The 20,153-nt window shown below is 44.3% G+C and overlaps 1 protein-coding gene across 1 annotated transcript in view; it reads right to left on the bottom strand.

Moving 5' to 3' along the window:
- The window catches only part of PLCL1 (phospholipase C like 1 (inactive)), a 307,264-nt gene extending 299,150 nt beyond the window's left edge, over positions 1 to 8,114 (bottom strand). The window contains exon 1 of the mRNA XM_048869597.2: positions 7,447 to 8,114. Coding sequence (XP_048725554.1) covers positions 7,447 to 7,737 — 291 coding nt within the window. The 5' untranslated portion in view covers positions 7,738 to 8,114. The remainder of the gene's footprint in view (positions 1 to 7,446) is intronic.
- Between the last annotated feature and the right edge of the window lie 12,039 nt (positions 8,115 to 20,153).

Below are 20,153 nucleotides of genomic sequence, written 5' to 3'. Positions count from 1 at the left end.
GCTCATCAATTCAGGTTGTTGGGACATATGGATTAACAGTGTAATGTCACAGATACTGTGAATATAGTATACAGATATTCGCAGACCGACCTTAGCAACCCAAAGAGAATATGTGAAGTCCTTTTCCTTTTATTATAATGTTTAAAGAATTATTGTTGTTATTATTAAGCATCTAAAATAAAACAAATATATTAAATAGAGCACAAGTTGCATGAGAGTCGGTCATGCTCTAATTCTCTGGAGTCTAATAGAAAGAAACTCTAAAAACATCCTTACTTTTCAAAGAGAGCATTTTACTGACCATGCCGGAAGACTGTTTCTGTCTTTTCAGAATTTTTTTTCCATTGTTAACTTTCTCACATTGGTCTGAACAATAAGCAAGTAGTGGTACGATCACTATATGGCTATCAAAATTTACTTCTAACAAACTTTTTCAAATTTAGACTTTTAGCAAAAGGCATCTAAATTTAAAACTTATTGTACAAGCAGCAAAATAAGTTACTAAATAATTCCAGTGACACAAACAATCATGAGAAATGTAACTTTCCTTTTTAGTAAAAGTTTTTCCCTCAGATATCGTTGTGTTGCAAAGAAAGATGTGCCAAATATCTCAGCTGCCTCACCGCACTATCTTCAGAGCACAAACTAAAATGAATTAAAACCTTAAATTCTTTTATCAGAGGTTTATAAGAGCTAAAAATGTCCGTTGGATAAATATTGCTTCCTGAAGTAAAATAGCCATAACAATATTAGCCAGCCACTTAAATAATTTTCCTGGATTTGAAAATTGCCTGCAAACTACTGAAGGCAGAATAGGAAGAAGACCAGTCCAGCATATCATCTGTGCAAGGAGTGTCAGACTGAGCCTTGAAGAAACATCTGTAAGTAGGAAACAGACCAAGGCAATGTTTGAAAGTATCACATTGAAGTTAGGAGTGGTCTTTCACTACCACAATGACTAAGGAACTCTGATAATATTGTCCCTTCCTTCCCTCTCCCCCAGCTTTATATGCAAAGTCCATTTTTATCAATATAACAAGGACCTATGTCTTAGATTAGGACATAATTGGACAAAGATGTCCTTCTGTTATGGGGAAGGGGAAGAAATACAGTTCCAAAAGTATACAGTTAATGTAGGAAGAGCAGGGATATATGTTTGAGATGCCTCTGAGGAATGTCTTTGCAAAAAGTTGCATAGTATTTCAGAAAAGATATAGTTGGGGATTACATAAGTGGACAACCTTCCTATCAATTTATTAAACTATTTATACTTCCAATTCCAGAAAGAAAATAATAATAACAACTGACTTCACTGAGAGTTTTATGCTGAGAAGCCTTACAGGCAAGAGCACTAAATACTAAGAAGCAACCTCTCCCTTTTTAACTCCATTTTCTATCCTCCTTACTGAGGAAGGGTAGGAAAACTGCAATTATACTTTCAATCTGCAAACAATTAATTTTGATTTAGCCATGGATAATTCACCAGAAGGGATAAAAATTACTGAAAGCATCCAAGAGTAATTTAACCAATGCGACCCTGGGCAAGTCCCTACGTCTCTGTGCCTCATTTCCCCTTCAGTAAAACAGGGATAGTAATACTTCCTTTATACCATGCTGTGTTTTTGGTCTGTTTATACTGTAAGCTCTTCAGGACAGGGACTGTCTCTTATTATGGGTTTGTACAACACCTAGCATAGTGGGAAACTAATCTCAATGGGTGCCCCTAGGTGTTACCGCTTTTACAAATAATAAATAACCATCACTTTTAACCAGGTGTAAAAGTAATAAACAATATTTCTCTCTTGCTCTCCAAATAATGCCTCATTTGTCACCTTTGCACACATACTAAAATCACAAAATTACTGATGTTTAGACAAATAATCTTTTGTTTTACTTCTTTTGTTTAAAGCATCTCAAGAGGTTCGAGTTATAATGGAATTTGAAATATCATGCACACGAAAAAAATCAATGGGAGTTGTCTGCTTTACAGGCTCTGGTCTTTAACGTATGACATAGTATTTCACACTTGTCTTTTGCCAAAGGTTATATAGAAGTAGTATAGAAACATAGGTCCTTACTACTCCTTTTACACTTGGGGGGGGTGAAATGGGGGGAGGGCAGCTGGAATTCCTCCCTGTTGCATTTCAGCTTTTTCTTTCCTTGTTGAAATTCAGGAAAGCAAACTCCCTGGCTATGGACCTGGTCACAGCATGATTATAATTCTTATTAAAGTTAATTGTGAAGTAGAGTGGCTGAATACAAATAAGCCTCTTAAATTAATGTCACTGAACCTGTCTACAAAGTTTGGACTCGCATAAAATTCTCCCAAATAAGCTTTGATAATGATTTATGAGATCTATGGGTGAAATTCCTGATATAAACAATTATTATTTTCTCTTTTCTTTTTCAAGGCCAAATCAGAACTGATTTAAATGAAAGGATTCCTGAAAAGGAGGTAGATGTACAAAGTCAATATTTCTATTTCCTATTTATGCCCTTTTAAAAGTCCCCCCATCATCTACAGAATTGTAAATAAGAGGTTAGCAAGTTAAAATTTGAATGAAAAGAAAAACTATTTTCCTCTCTCTCTAAATGAGAGAGAACATGTCCAAGGACAAATATTCAGACCTTAAACACATTGGACATTATCCAAAAGGGTTAATATTTTACTTACAGTATAAGTCCATTTTAATTTGCTGCAGAGAATTTTTTTTTTAATTTAAGACTGTACTCAGTTCTTTAAAGCAAATATCCTTTGGAGGTCAAACTAGGGTTGCCAATTTTGGATGGATGTATTCCTGGAGATATCACATGACATAATCTTTAATTAAAGATTAATCTTTAATTGCCAGAGACTCCAAGCCAATCCTGGAGGGTTGGCAACCCTAGGTCAAAACACTCCACTGATGCAAACAACTCCACTAGCTTGCATGGAGATGCACCCTCTTATGCTACCTCTGAATTTGACACAGAGATCCAAAAGGTGGCTACTAAAACTAATTTTAAAAGAATGTACTTTGACTAAAGTAAAGATGGATGACTTGAACACTCCTCGTTCAGTTGGACTACTCATATGCTTAAAATTAAGCATGCGTTTAAATGCTTTGGTGGATTGGGGCCAAGCCCTGAAGAATCAAGCTCAAAGAAAGTACTGGGATTCTTTTACAATTTATTTTCCACCCATGTGCTAAGGCCTTGACCTCACACTACTGAAGTCAATAGGAACTTTCCCATTGAATTCAACAGGAGCAGGATAAGGTCATTAAAAAAATGCCTCCAACTCATTTCCCATAGGCTACAAAACAGGCATCAGAGAATCAAGATTTTCGGGCGCAATCACCCTGAGCTGGTTTTAAACCAGTGACCAGGTACTGGATCCTATTACCAATCCCTTCACCCATCCAGTCCAGTGGCCTCTACAGAACTACACAGACACTTCACTGTGGTCTTTGAATGACTGTTGTGAACGTTTCTATCACTTTCTCAACTCCAGCTCTCTTTTCAGCTGATAAAAAAGAATTTAAAGAAAGCAATGGAACAACATTCTGATTCTGTTCATTCAAGCTTATTTAGATTTAAAGATTTATGAACACAATAATAAAAGTAAGATTGTAAAACTCATTTTGCTATTTAATGTGCAATGTTTAAACAATTAATTTTCCTGCATATGAAAATTCTTCATCTGAAAACCCTGTGACGGTAAATTAATTATTTTTAAAATGTTGATTCTATATAACAATACATATTCGATAGCTGGAGAGCTTTTCCTAAAACATTAAAAAGTCTTGGAAAATGCAGGCAAAATTACCCATTTAATTCTTACTCCAAAATAAATGAAAGCCACTCCCAGAATCACGCAATGGGACAATACCAAAGAAAAACTGGGTTTCAAACTGCTTTTCTATAAACACTAAATAAGGGAATCCTGTGGGAAAACAAACTTAATTCTTTGTAACTAGTCCCAATATCACAATAAGTCAAAACAGAGGATTATTGTAATATCAGTTTTTTGCAATTTTGCATGTCCTCAACCTGAAGTGAAAGCTACATGAAATTAATCAGAATGTATCTATGATTGTGACACCTTATGGAGCAGGGAGATTCAGATGGAAATTTTAAAGTTGCAAAGTCAGTGATGTTCTCTTTACTTTAGGTCAAGATCATGTATCTTGTGAAGCCTTTACACAAGCTTCAAGAGAAAAAGGAAAGTGTTGGAGTACATACTCCAAGAACCATGACCCTAGTCCATCAAAGCATTTAAGCACGTGTGTAATTTTAAGCACCTGAATAGTCCCATTGAATTCAATTGATTGCTTTTAGTGAATGCTTATAGAAAGTTACACACATGCTTACGTGCTTTGCTGGATTCGGACAAATTTGATGCAGATTAGTAGTTTACACCGGAATATTTCAAAGGAGCCTGAGGGAATTAGGCATTTAACTCCCTTACACTTCCTCTGGAAATCACAACCTTAATATCCAACTCTGAATGCTTCATTTATGAAAAAGAATGAACATATAAAGTACCTAGAGCTAAGCATGAATGTTTGTTACTGCTTTGCCTTGGGCTAGATTTTTGTCCAGTTTTTGTTCAAGTACACAAGAATGAAGGGTGCCAGGATCCTCCCCCTGCACAGGGGTCAACCATAGCTGAAGTCTTTTTTTTCCTCACCCAAGTGCAAAGTCTACTTCTGACTCCTGTCTTCTCGAGTCCTAACCAGGCCAAAAGAACCAAGGAGATATACGGATATCATTGACACATATCTATTAAACAGCCTTTAGTGTGCATCTTCAACTCTCTCATCTGAATTCTGCGCACAAATTCGTCTCTCTAGGATTCATTGTGCAACTTAAATAATTACGAGGGACCACTTAGTTCAGTATATAAAAATAGTAATTCTGTTTCCTTGAGGTCTTTCTTAAAAGCTAAACTGAATATATAAATGGAACCTGGGAGACTTCTCTACCAGATTACAACAAATAGATAGTCAAGGATTTTAGGATCAAAATTGAACCTGTTAATTTAACTGTAACAATGAGGATGCGAAGCAAACAGTATTGCCTAGCAATCTGGAATGCATTCAGCTTTTAAACATACCGGTAATTTAATTTATTTGTGTCACTGCGTATTTTTCTAAGCAAGAGTGAAAGAACTGTCAAGGTTGAACCTATTTATTCTGCCTTCAAGTTCTTCACAAATGTTACATAAAAATAATGATGAGTTGCAAAACAAAAAACGTTATTGCTATTTCAAAACTTGCCCTATTGTGAAGTTAGCAAACATTACCAAGAACCATACCAAAAAAATGCAGTCTCAAATAAGAAGTTTGAGTTTAAGCCTACTTGCAAACATGTTACATTCAACTGAATAAATTTCCATTGAAATCAATGTCAAAATTTCCATTGTCTTCTGTAGGTGCAGGCCTGGGCCCTTCATCACATGAAATTAGAAATCACGTGTATTTTTCAAACAAGATATTTACATTGTTGTTTGGTGGTAACAGTTGTTGGTCACATAAAGTGACCAGAATTCCCCGAATTCCATTACTTTCTCTCCGGCATTAATAACAGGCCCAGTCCTGCCACCCACATACTTTTGGCTTCAATGGGACTGCTCATGTGAATAAGGACAGCATCAAGTCCGTAAATTGGAAATAGTATCTTGAAGATGTCCACTTTCATGTGAGCATTAACAAAATTAGTATAAACCAATTTAATCATTTTAAGTGTATGCCTATAGCCCACTCAATAAAATCTTCCTTTTATCTGATAAAGCGATTGCATCTGTGTTGTTTCTAACCAACTGTTTTTCTGATACTTTTGCAACAACAACAGAGGTCTTTTCCTCTTTTTATCCAAGTTCACATCCTGAAAACAATCTCTTTGTGAAATCCGCAAACCACAAAACAATAAGCTACTGCAAGATATTTGTTGTCCAGATATACCACCCGGTGTTCTTCAACACAGCAGATGCCCCTGTAGTCCGCACCCTTAGCATTTATTTAGAAGGTTTGGAAAATAAACAAGTACGTGTGTGTATTTACACACGATATTACACAATCAGTTCCATTTCACACAAGTGCTGAAGATGCCAGTTTGGAGCACACACAAAAAATGTGTGTGTATATAACTGGCCACTGTATGTACCTTAGAAACAGACTGTGAATATACAGTGTATTATCTGTGCGCAAAGCTGTTATATGTGAATGGTTTGTGCTGTACCTGCCTTCCCTCATTCCTAGATCTGCTAAAGGGAGGGGAGGAGAAGCTGTTGCTGCTGGTAATGTAGAGTGAGGGGGGATGGCTACTCTATCTCCTTCCCAGCCAGCTCAGCAGCCACCCTGGCCCATCCCACATTTTTCTCCCCCACTCCCCAGATTCTTGCCTGTTCAGCCACTCAGCTCAATAGCAACAGATCAGCAGCTGACAGCGACAGAGGGGAGCATTAATTGAGATTTGCTGTACAAGCTAAGAGCTTAAATCGGTCCCTGGTCATCTCTCTGTTGCTTCCCCTCCTGCAGGATACAATTCTGGGTGGATGGGAAGGGGGAAAACAAAGTCAGTGTTGTCCTCTGCAGGCTAAAAGCTGGAGGGATAGGTCCCCTCTCTAGTACTCCTCCCTTCATAATTCTGTTTATGTTCATTTTAATAAGGTGCAATGTTGCTTCTCCTATTTGTTTCTGCATCTATACATTTTTCATTCTTACCCGCAATCCATCCATTCCTGGATTGCTCCTAATTCTTCAGCATAATTTACCCTAACAGTTAAAAATACCTTCCAGAAATGAGAAGTTGAAAGTCTGCATATGGGCTATGGCCTCTCAAGCTTTTTCATAGCACAGACCACATTGTAATACGAGAGTGCCTTAGGGGCCATCTCTTCCCATTTTGTATTGTGTGGGCCACCTCTCATCCCATCCCAGGCACAACCATCTCTACCCATTCACACAGCTGTGGCATCTACAATAGCGACAACACGAAAGAGGCATATTAGAAAAGTTTTTAAGCTTCTTTTAATGCTAGGTAGCAGGGGGAGGGAAGAATGAGAAGAGCCAATATTATGTGACCAGCCAGCGCTCCACAGGCGACCACCAAGTGATCTGCAAACCATCCGCAGTACCCACACCATAGGTTGAGAACCACTGGGAAAGGGAGCGATGGAAAGCTGAGAACTGGGCAAACGTATCCCGCAAAACTATTAGCTGGGGGCGGGGGGCTGGCTGGCTGAAGTGAGAGACTTTCTGTGCTCCCCGTCAACAGCTGCTCCCAACAAGGCACCCCCCTTTCCAAGAAGGGAGATTGGCTTGTGAAGAGAAACCGCCCCGGTGCCTCTCGGTGACTGTGCACGCCCCGCTCGGATTCAGGGCAGCTTCCTCACCCAGGGGGCACGTGCCAAGGGGTCCACGCGTGCCGCTCCCCAAAGGCGCAGGGGGCTGCCCGCCTTACCTTGATAATACTGCTCCTGCGAGGGGTCGCCTTGGCAGCTTCCAAGAGGCTGTTTTCGGGATCCGCCGCTGCCCCCGCCGCGGTCCCCAGGCTGCCGGGAAAGCGCTCGGCGGCTCCCGCCATCGCCAGTCCGCTGCGGCGCTCCCGTCTCCTGCCTGGAGCCACCGCAGGGATTTCCAGGGATACCGGCTCTGGCCACAGCTCGCCTTCCCCCTCGCCCTTGTGAGGCGCCGCGGGCAGGGCACGACCCGCCGCCGCCGGCGGCTCCCTGCCGCCCGCGCGTTCTGCCATCGCCCTCCCGCGCCGGCTCAGCGCCCCCCGGGGCAGGCGCCGACACGGCGGGGGACACGGGGCTGCGGGGCGAGGATCTCCAGCCTCTCCTCCGAGGGCACCGCGGCGGCGGCAACAACTTTCTCAGGAGGAGTCATTGCTAGCCCGGCTCCCTCTGCAGCGGGAGGTGGCCATGCCGCCCCGCCAAGGCGGCCGCCCCGGCGGCGCGGGGGAGGGTCTCCCTCGGAGCGGAGGGGAAAGGGCGGGCGCACGCCCCGCTTGTGCCAGGCAGAACACAGGGGACTGGGCGCGTGGGCAAGGCAGAAGCGCAGCGCCCGGGGTTCGCCGCAGCCCGCCCGCGAGCAAGAAGCGCCGCGCCGCTACTCCTCTGTTGTGACAGAGCCAGGCGTGTTTTGACAGGCCAGGCTGACAAACAGGGAGCCGGGCCACTCAGCACAGGAGCCGCTTTGCCGATGGGGCCGGGGGCGCCCAATCGTAACCGCCGGGGGGTGTGGCCATGGGGCAGAGTGGAATGTGGGCTCAGCTGGGAGTCCCAGCGAAGGGGTACATTCAACTGTCGATGACACACACACACGACGTGTTGAAGTGGGATCAGGGGCGGTTAAAGAGGGCAGCGAAGAAGGGAGGGGGAAGAAGGCTAGTTGCCCCTGCAAGCCAGAAATCCCAGTCAGCCCAGCCTTGCTGTCAGAGCAGAGCGTGCATTTGTGCTGGAGCAGTCACGTAAGGAGAGTAAGTACCCAGGAGAGAGGCATGGTTTAGGGAAGTTAAAAAGAGAGGAGAGGGTGAGCTTGTATTAGAGTTGTGGTCATCAGAGCGTGAAGGGTTAAAGATACAACTACAGGGACGTTTCTGGGATGCTTTGAAATTTGACCGTGTCACACTAAAGATACGCCAGTAGGGGGGGAAACCAGGAGAAAAGGTTCCAAATCGTGCAAACTAGCAATCCCAGTAAGCGCCCATTTAGAGGAGGTTGTAGGGGTGTTATGTTCACTGTGCAGGGGATGATCAGGGCGGGTGAAAGGTATGAAACAGCTCTGTCGCTGAACTGGATTAAAAGTGAGACCGTTCAAAACTAACACTAAATAAACTAATGTGTATGAAAAAGATACCGCTAGACGGACATTCGCCCAGGCTCAGGTGGGACCCCCGTGTCAGGTTGAAGAGGGGACTGGGAGGCCCGACTCAACACCGTTCAGATTATCAATGTAAACGATCGCGTAGAGCAGCTTCCGTTTGTATGGCGTGGGGGGCGGGGGGGAAGGGGGAATTCTGCCCAGGCCATTCACAAGGGCGACAGAGGTGGGAATGCAGGGAATGGGCTCCGGATACGAATATAATTCATTTCTGCTTTCTCCCTACGGAATAAGTGCTTTGACCTGGCCCCGTTTCGCCTCCGAGAGCAGAGCCTGCTGCTCCCAGCGAAGTCAGGGGGAGTTTTCACCTTAGACTCCAGTGGGAGAAGTTTCGGGCTGCGGGAGCCTGGGACTCCGCCTTGACCTTCTCGGTTACGTTTGTAAAGAATCAAAGAGCTGCAGCCACCGGCGCTTAGTTTCTGATCAGCGGAGAGAACAAGCAGGCGCCGCGGAAGGCTCCGCGCCGGGACATTTACAACTTGGGTGAAGGAGAGAAGCTGAATCCTAGCTCGGTCCAGCCAGCCGCACGACTGGGATGGGTTTCAGCAACACCAGCGCCCTCTAGCGCCCATCCACAAGGCGTTCCGACAGCAGAGACACTTAAATTAACCAGTCAAAAGAAAAGGAGTACTTGTGGCACCTTAGAGACTAACCAATTTATTTGAGCATGAGCTTTCGTGAGCTACAGCTCACTTCATCGGATGCATACGATGAAGTGAGCTGTAGCTCACGAAAGCTTATGCTCAAATAAATTGGTTAGTCTCTAAGGTGCCACAAGTACTCCTTTTCTTTTTGCGAATCCAGACTAACACGGCTGTTACTCTGAAACCTGAAATTAACCAGTCACTTATTTCCCCCAAGAGCCAAATGCTGCAGCCCTACTCCACGGAAGTTCGGACTGAGTAGGGGGTGCAGGATTTGGTCCAGGTGCACTCTATGAACTGTAATAAAAATACAGGGAATAATTCAGAACGGAACCTTGATTGCCTCTGGTTTAGTTCAGTTGTTGGCAGAAGGGACAGAGCTTGACGCCTGGTTCTAGATGGGTTACTGAGACAAGGTCCAGCCAAATCTATTCCCTTGTTTCCACAGGAAGCCCCCCACCCCATACCTCAAAGCCACCCTTTACCTCCTGAGTCTAAAGGAGGGCAAGTAGTGCTAACCCCTTCTGTCACGCTGCCAGGGAGAACCAGTGGGGCATACCCTGCCTCCTAGTGTAGAGGGTTCAAACTGCACCTCCAAGCTGCAAGGAGGAGTTTATCGTGGCCCTAGTGTAAGTGATTGCAACTTCTGCGACCTAAAGGGTCTTGCACTCATACCAGCTCTAAAACTATTGTATTACAGTAGTATCAGATATTGAGAGATTTTTCCCTAAATAAATGCAATCAAAGTACAGGGCAGAGTTCAAAATACAGATTTTGCACACAAGAGAATTAGTTTGGGGTTTTTTTAAGTTTGTTGATATTTTATTACAGTGGTGCTTGAGGGCTAAATGAGAATGAGGCCCCACTGTGCAAAGCATTGTGCAGACTGTAGCATGTAGTCCAGGTCCTAAGAAGCTTACAATGCAAGTGTAAAAGACAGAGTAAGGGAAAGGGGTATAACACGCTCACTCTGCTTGTATCAGGTTAATTCCAAGTGGCTGTTTTTATTAAATCTTTGGGTAGGATTTAGTTTGGATGGGGTTATTTTAAAAGGACAAAGGAAAGGAGGGGGAAAAGACAGGAGAGAAAAGGGTAGGAAGGAAAGAGTGGATGATGCAGGGCAGTTGGAGTGAGGAGGTGAAGAGACTGTGGGAGAGGTTAGGATCAGATAGCTAACCAGCGCCCTGAAGAACAACACCCAGAGTCCAAACTCTAGACATAAAGCTCAGTGACAACATGCTTATCAGAAAGCTCCATCTCTCTCCAGTTTCCTAAACTCATTTCTTAATTAATCAGACCCCTGGGTCAGGAATTTCCTGACACTTAATGACTAAGCCGGGAAATGTGAGGGTTGAGCACCTTTACACCAGCCAGTTATTAATTGCCACTAAATGCAGAGAACATAATTCCCATTAGAATTGTGACTGTAATACATGTAGAAGATAGAAAATAGAGCCTTGTACCTTGCTCCATGCAGAAGTCATAAAATATACTAATTTAGAGCCAGATGCAATTCCCCTCTGAAGTTTCCACAGACTGCAGTGGGAGTTGAATCAGACCCTCACTCAGCCGACAACCCCTTTCTATGTCATCACACATGCAAACGTTATTTCAATGAGAAATCCTCTCAGATATAAAAGCTTCTTTACATTTATAATATAAAAATGCTGAAGGCTGGGAGAAAGATGGTGACAATATGCATCCCAAGTTGCAATGGTGTTGGGCATGGGGGAACGTTCTCTTTCCTTTTGTGAGAAGCTCCAATGGCTTGTGTGTGTGCTGTGATAGAGAATACAGGATGCTGCTTTCCCCTGACCCAGGCAAACAGGTCACAATTTCAATCTAGCAGTCAGTAGAGAGTCATTGTTTAGTATTATGAGCAGATGACTGGGAACCAGGAGCTCCTTACATGGCACTCCTGGTGTAAGCTTAGATAATAGAAAGTATCACAGATAATTTATTTTACAAATAAAACAAAATGAAAAGTTAGCTACTCACTGTTTTCAATTAGGAACATGTTCCTTTATTGCACGTTCTTTTAAGATAGATATTTAGTATTTAGCCCTGGTCTACACTATGGGGTTAGATCGAATTTAGCCACCTTAGGTCAATTTTTAAATGGATGCATCCACACAACCAACCCCGTTCCGTCAACTTAAAGGGCTCTTAAAATCAACTTCTGTACTAAAATCAACCTTGCTGGGTCGAATTTGGGGTAGTGCGGATGCAAATCAACAGTATTAGTTTCCGCGAGCTATCCCAGAGTGCTCCAATGTGACCACTCTGGACAGGACTTTGAACTCCAATGCACTAGCCTGGTACACAGGAAAAGCCCTGGGAACTTTTGAATTTCATTTCCTGTTTGGTCAGTGTGACGAGCTCAGCAGCACAGGTGACCATGCAGTCCCCCTAGAATCACAAATGAGCTCCAGCATGGGCCGAAAGGGAGACACTGGATCTGATTGCTGTATGGGGAGAAGCATCTGTGCACGCAGAACTCTGAGCAAAAAGAAGAAATGCCAATATATTTGTCAAAATCTCACAGGGCATGATGAAGAGAGGCTACAACAGGGACACACAGCAGTGCCGCATGAAAGTTAAGGAGCTCAGGCAAGCCTACCAAAAGACAAAGGAGGCAAACGGGCACTCCGGGTCAGACTCCCATACGTGCCGCTTCTATGATCAGCTGCATGGCCATCTAGTGGGGAGGACCCTACCACTGCCTCACCACTGTCCATGGACACCTGCAAGGGGGGAGTCACACGCAACACGGAGGAGGATTTTGTGGATGAGGAAGAGGAGGAGAAGAATGCGCTGCAGGCAAGTGGTGAATCCATTCTCCCCAGCAGCCAGGACCTTTTCATCACCCTGGACCCAATACCGTCCAAAGGCGGGATCCCCGACCCTGAAGACAGAGAAGGCAGCTCTGGTGAGTGCACATTTGTAACTACAGTACAGGGTTTAAAAGCAATAGTGTTTAATGTTTGATTTGCCCTGAAGAATTGGGATGCATTCATGGCCAGTACAGCTACTGGAAAAGTCTGTTCACATGTCTGGGAATGGTGCAGGAATCCTTCCAGGACGTCGCCATCAAGCTCTCCTGGAGTTACTCTGAAAGCCTTAGCAGAAGGTTTCTGGGAAGGGCTGCCTTATTTCGTCCTCCACGGTAGGACACTTTACCATGGCAAGCCAGTAGCAAGTATTCTGGAATCATTGCAGCACAAAGCATGGCAGCAAATGGTCCTGGGTTTTGGTCACATTCAAGCAACATTCAGTCTATATCTTTCTGTGTTAGCCTCAGGAGAGTAATAGCATTCATGGTCACCTGGTTGAAAGAGGGGAATTTTTGTAAGGGAACAGTAAAAGGACCCCATTCATGCTGGGCTGTTTGCACTTGGCTAAAAGGGATCATCATCCTGGAGAATAGCTTCGAGGCAGGGGGAGGGGTGAAGGGATCATCCCAGAGAATAGCCACACAGTGGGGTGGGGGGAGGTGGGTGCTGCACATCCACCTGAAAACAGCAGCCCCTCCTTCTAAATGTGAAGCCCAACCCATTGCTTGCTATGGGAAAAGATGGCGCTGCAGTTTGAAACCATTCCCACATATTATGCGTAATAAGCCAACCCCGCGTACCCTGTGCCTTACCATGGCTGCCTGGAAATCAAATTCTGTTGCCCAGCTGTGTGTGATGTGTCACCATACCGGCAAGTACTCAATATAAAAGGCAAAATGCGACCTTTTACCTAAAGCACATGTGCTGTCTTCTGTGAATTGCCTGATTCACTGTGAAAGAGTATCCTTTTTGTTCTCAGAAATGTATCTTAAAGTTTACTCTCCCTTTTTATCTCTCCCCCCAGGTGCAAAAGTTTCTATGCTCCCCCTATCATCTCCGTCCCGGAGGTTATCACAGATTAGAAGGTGGGTGGGGGGGAACCACACTCACGATGACATGTTTTCTGAGCTCATGCAGTCCTCCCGCACTGATAGGGCACAGCTTAATGTATGGAGACATTCAGTGTTAGAGGCCAGGAAAGCATTAAGTGAGCGTGAAGAGCGGAGGCTAAGGGGGGAGCAAATGGACATGAAGAAGTGTCTGGTGGAGCTGCAGGAAAGCGAACAGGAGCACAAAGCCCCGTTGCATCCATTGTATAACTGCCTGACCTTCTCCTCAAGTTCCATATCCTCCTCACTCAGACATCCAAGAATGCGGGAAAGGAGGAGTGGGGAGGCTCCGGACACCCAGCCACTGCACTCCAGAGGATGGCCCAAGCAACAGAAGGCTGTCATTCAAACAGTTTGATTTGTAGTGTGGCTACAAAAAGCCATGTGGCCTTGTCCTTCCCTCCCTCCCCCCTGCCCCCCGCCAAACCTGGTCTACTTTGTCAGTTGTTATCTCACTTTTTTTTTCAATTAATAAATAAAGAATCCATGGTTTCAAAACAATAGTTACTTTATTTCGAAGGGGAAGGGGAGGGAGGGTGGTTTGGTTAGAGGAAATTAAAAATCAACCAAGGGGGATGGGTTTGCATCAAGGAGAAACACATACAACGGTCACACCGTAGCCTGGCCAGTCATGAAACTGGCTTTCAAAGCCTCTCTGATGCGCAGCACAACTAGCTGTGCTCTTCTAATCGCCCTGGTGTCTGACTGCTCGAAATCGGATGCCAGATGATTTGCCTCAACCTCCCACCCCGCCATAAACGTCTCCCCCTTGTTCTCACAAATATTATGGAGCACACTGCAAGCAGCAATAACAATGGGAATGTTGGTTGCACTGAGGTCTGACCTAGTCAGCAAACAGCGCCAGCGAGCTTTTAAACGTCCAAAGGCACATTCTACCATCGTTCTACACTTGCTCAGCCTATAGTTGAACTGCTCCTTACTACTGTCCAGGCTGCCTGTGTAAGGCTTCATGAGCCATGGGAGCAAGGGGTAGGCAGGGTCCCCAAGAATAACTATTGGCATTTCAACATCCCCAATGGTAATTTTGTAGTCTGAGAAGTAACTCCCTTCTTGCAGCTGCTTGAACAGCCCGGAGTTCCTAAATATGTGAGCATCATGCACCTTGCCCGGCCGTCCCACGTTGATGTTGGTGAAACATCCCTTGTGATCCACCAGTGCTTGCAGCACCATTGAGAAGTACCCCTTGTGGTTTATGTACTGGTTGGCAAGGCGGTCCGGTGCCAAGATGGGGATATGCATTCCATCTATTGCCCCACCACAGTTAGGGAACCCCATTGCAGCAAAGCCATCCACTATGACCTGAATATTTCCTAGAGTCATTACCCTTGATAATAGAACGTCAATGATTGCATTGGCTACTTCAATTACAGCAGTCCCCACAGTAGACTTGCCCACTCCAAATTGATTCCCGACTGACTGGTAGCAGTCAGGCATTGCAAGCTTCCACAGGACTATCACCACTCGCTTCTCAACTGTCAGGGCAGCTCTCATCTTGGTATTCCTGTGCTTCAGGGTGGGGGAAAGCAACTCTTTTCCAGAGTTCCAGGAAAGTGGTCTTACACATGCAAAAGTTTCGCAGCCACTGTGACTCATCCCATACCTGCAACACTATGAGGTCCCACCAGTCTGTGCTTGTTTGCCTGGCCCAGAATCAGCATTCCACTGTATCAACCAGCCTCACTGCCACCATGATGTCCCAATTGCTACAGCCAGTGCTTTCAGGAATGTCTCTGTCCATGTACTCATCAAAATCCTCCTCATGCTGGCGTCTCTTCGCCCCGTTCTGCATATACTCCAGGATAATGCACGAGGTGTTTACAATGCTCACAACAACAGCAGTGACGGTGAGCTGAGCGGGCTCCATGCATCTGCAGGAGAGCAGAGTTGCAGCAGAAGTGGTGGATGATAATGGTTAGCAGTCCTACTGCACTGTCTGCTGACGGCAGCACCCAGGACACAACAGCTGCGGTGACAGTGAGCTGAGCTGATCGGGCTCAATGCTTGCCGCCGTGGTATGGTGTCTGCACGGAAAAAAGGCACAAAACGTTGTCTGCTGTTGCTTTCACAGGGGGAGGGGCGACTGATGACATGTACCCAAAACCACCCACAACAATGTTTTTGCCCCATCAGGCATTGGGTGCTTAACCTAGAATTCCAATGGGCGGCGGAGACTGCAGGAACTGTGGGATAGCTACCCACAGTGCACCATTCCGTAAGTTGATGCTAGCCATGGTAGTGAGGACACACTCCGCCGACTTAATGCGCTTAGTGTGAACATACGCAATCGACTGTATAAAGTAGATTTCTAAAAACCAACTTCTATAAAATCGATCTAATTTTGTAGTGTAGACATACCCTTACTTTAGAACAAAAAGGATAGTCAGTTCACAACTTCCAGTTGCCATGCTTTTCTGGAACTTGATCTCTAGGTCATTTATTGTATTTCAAGCCTCTTCCACCACTAAAGGATATTAATATTGTTATGCCGGAAGGTGTTGCCAGCTACTAACAAGCAGGTCTCTGAGCAATAAACAACACAAACTTTGTCAAAGCTGATTCTAACTACTTTAATTCAGATGAAATGGAAGGAGTGATTAAATGCCTCCTTATATAATAACTGGAAACAATAGGAAACCACTGCCCAAGTCAATGGGATGCAAGGTGAAGTTAAACCATGTGGGCTGAGGGGTTATGCTATGCTACTTGATTGCAAGTACAGGAGCTAGGAGATTTACTGGTTACAGCTAAATGATAGAACCAGTAGTGAACATGGCCCTGGAAAGATGATAAGAGCCAGAACTTTTTTGGGCACAGTACTCTGAAGGGTCAGAGTAGGATTTCCAAACAAGAAAACTACCTATTTGTTTCTTATGTCTAGGGGAACAGGACATGGTTTATATTCTCTATAAAGATAACACCAAACAACTGATTATCAATTTCTCCTCCTAATAGAAACAACCCAGCAAGGCCCCAAACGTTGGCTAATGACTCCAGCCAAAAGAAACAATACATTTATAGGAGACTTACATTTCACAGACAATACTCATTTTTGTATATTGTGTTATGCACAGATTTGCAAACACACAGGCACACACAAAGAAGGGGCATGGATAGAGCCATCATTAGCATTGCCACTAATCTACAGTTTTTCCACGATCACTACGTCAGTGGATGAATCCCACTTCCCATGCCATGACACTATATAACAATTAAATTACCACCATATTGTGATATTGCATTGCAATGTTAGTCTCGCAGGACACAAAGGTAATAAGCTGGCCCCATTGTCTAAACAATTATCCTTACATGCAGCCCATATGTATGAATCCAGTTTAATTAGTAGATTATCTGCTCAAAGCTATATGGTCACCCTCAGTAACAATGGCATGTAAAGAAAAAATAGCTTGCCCGCAAAAGCCATTTTTCCATTTTAGTGCTGCTGCACTATCATTTGTTTTCATCGTAAGTATTTTGTCATCAAGGGTCATTGGGTGACTGATAGAAGACTGTACTAAAACTGAAGTAGAAACACCCATTGCTCTCAGAAGGAGCTGTTGGGTGCTGAACTCTTTTGAAAAGTCTGACTCATATAAGGGTATCAGGTTTCAAACAAGCTAGGGAATTCATTCAAGCTAAGAAGGGGCGCTGAGAGACCAAATCTACCTCTTGCGTTTTGAACTGCATGTGTGAACAGAACATAAGTCTGCATAATTTTTTTTTTAATTGCATCCCTTTACTTCCTGGATCCTTGAAACAAGGTCAGAATCTTAGCTTGTGTATGTAACCCTTCTGCCCGTCAGAGTTGGCAGCAACAAGGGCCGGGTTCAATATCTAGGGGATCCATTCCAATAACACAATGCAAACCGGCTCGAGCCCCCACCCAGTGACCTGGGACAAATATATACCACCCCCACTGGGCGCCTCCAAGAGGCAATACTTCCCCTCTCGCAAGCACATAGTCTGAGTGTAGCAAAAGCCTTTTAATAACAGAGAGAAACAATGTGGCATTATGTTTGGGAAACACCACCAACAGGATTCATAACAAAACCCATGAGCAAAAACCCACCCCAAGCAAATTGGGGCATGCCCTTTTCCCTTTGGTTCTTGAGTCCAGCAACCCCAAATCACCCAAAGTCCCAAAAGTCCAATGCCCCAAAAGTCTCTGTCCCTGGTCAGGGCAGCCCCAGAGTTCGAAAGTTTATCTGCGGAGCTTTGCCTCCCAACCTGGGTGGAAATGGGACGGGGGTAAGAGGCACCTTACATGATCTGAAGCTGACCGCCCCACGAACTCCTTCGCTCAGCTGCGCTCCGCTCCGCCAGCCGCCCCACGAACTCCTTCGCTCAGCTGCGCTCCGCTCCGCCAGCCGCCCCACGAACTCCTTCGCTCAGCTCCACGGCCCACAAGCAGCTCCTGCCATCCACAAACTGCTCCACCAGCCAGTCCACAAGGCACTCCAGCCGGCCCGCCAACTGCTCCACAATATATCTTCAGGCTCCCCCACTACTTAACACAACACTCAGTGATTTCAGCTCTTAGGTGAATTCAGCTTGTAGTAGGGGAGCCCCAGTGCTGGTGCACTGTCAGCCCAAAATGAGCTCAGCAGCCTATAACTAGACTTCTAATGAAATCAAAATTAGCTCTGATATTCCACAGTGGAGAAAGGAGGAAGTGCAATTAGCATGTAAGGCCCTCAGCAAGGGGCCCATACCACCAAGTATTAATACTTGTCCCCAGCCTCTCTCCATTCACACAGTTTTGGAACCCATGACCCTTGCCTAGCGAGTGCTACTTAGTTGATGGTGAATCCTTCCAGCATAACAAAAGGCCACGTACAGTTCCAAGCACAGTTCCCATAATCAGGGTAATAACAATTTATTCTTCCTGCCCCAATAACAGAGACACTGGGGATCCCACAGCAGCCAAAGTGACCATTTGGGCAGCTATGGTCTCATTCTAGGCGTGGTGGGTGTGCCTATGCAAATGAGATCGGCCCCTGAAGTTCTTTTCCACAACTTGCCACCTCTCACCACCAGATGTCAGGGTGGAGCTCATCCTGACACTGCTTACATGTAAGTTAGCCAGTTTAAAAAACAGCTGAGAATCCATCCCCACAGATGGCAGGACCATACATCTACATTGGAATTTAGTTTCCATAATCAAGTACTGGTACTTTCATATTTAGACATTCACCATAAAAGAATAATTTTAAGGTAATGCCCCCTAAAATGAAAAGTGTTCTGCTGTCAGGATGGTGCCCCTATGGTGATTGATTGAGTGATAAAAGCAGACAAGAAGCTCTCTTATGGCACTGCTAGAGCATTTATTTTTCTACATGGGGGAAGATCACATAGCGTATTCTTCAAGTACAGATTTGCCATCGGTGTTAATGCATAGCTCACTTTAGTGTTGACTAGAGTTATACAAGTGCATCTATGAGAGAAGAGGTTCTTATCTATGTAATTCTTATGGTAATAGAGCACTGGTTATTGTGTTTTCGCTGTCTTTGTAATATGATGCATATGAAAATGTTTTTAAAAGGATATTTAAAGATTTTCATACAAACAGTCACTTTATTGTATCAGGCAAGCAATAAACTTTCAGTACCTAGGATATCTTGCAAAAAAGTTATACCCTTGACATTTTGTCTAAACATTGATCTAATTCCCAATAGTGAAAAAACCACTGCAAGTTTTGAGTCAATCTTTAAAAGTAAATATAGACAAAGGTCATGATTTAATATACTTAAATCCTGTACTACCCCATTTTCTTAAATTATAGTCAATGCTTGCCAAGTTGTTTGGTGGGAACATTTAACGTATTGGTAACTTGCTAAGTTTCCTGGTTTTGGAGAAAAAGCTCACTTGAATGATAGTTCTGGAAAGTTTTGTTATGGATCCTTTTAGTTATAAAATTTTTATTGTCCTCTAAGTTTTCCCACAAAGGTATTTTATCTTGCTCCCACTGAAGTAAACTGTAGAACTTGTATGTTCAGAACCAGACTCTGGGATGTGCAATTTTGAAAAAGCAATCCATACACTCCAATTATGGTCTGATACTGCCAATTCTTATTCACAAAGTACTCCTTGACAATGGTATTGTTTTCATAATTAAGTGCTACTCATGTGAGTAAGTGAGCAGAATCAAGCCCTCAACTGGAACATGCTTGATATGTTGCTGTAATATAAAAACTGTAATGCTCAGAATCAGGACACCATTATACTAATCACTGTACAGACTTCAGCCTGAATCCTTGAAACAGGAATATGCAGGTGTATCCTTTGCCCACATGGAACCACATTGGAATCATATGACTCCATAGATTTATTACACACAACCACCTATTGTTAAAAAGAATATTAAGATTGCAAAGTCAAGCACTCAAGATCTCAGAAATGCCATAATTAAGATTACACCATAATACATATATTAAAAAGGCTGAATTAAGACACCGTCTGCCACAGACCCTAATGAGCTCCCCTTCCGAAACAAGGGGGATTCCCAGGGATGTGCTCCCAGACCTTGAACAGAGTCCAGCCACTTTCCTCAGGCACACTCTCAGGGCACACACTTATTGGCACCTCTTTCCCAAGTGTTGGAACCTGCTGTCCACCCACTTAGCCCCTCTGGGTGCAGCTCTGACCCTTCAGACACCCCAGTACTTAGACACAGCCCTC

The sequence above is a fragment of the Caretta caretta genome, chromosome 11, assembly GCF_965140235.1.
Source record: "Caretta caretta isolate rCarCar2 chromosome 11, rCarCar1.hap1, whole genome shotgun sequence".
Lineage (NCBI taxonomy): Eukaryota > Metazoa > Chordata > Testudines > Cheloniidae > Caretta > Caretta caretta.
Note: the sequence above shows the minus strand (reverse complement) of the source record. Positions and strands in the feature narration are given on the sequence as shown.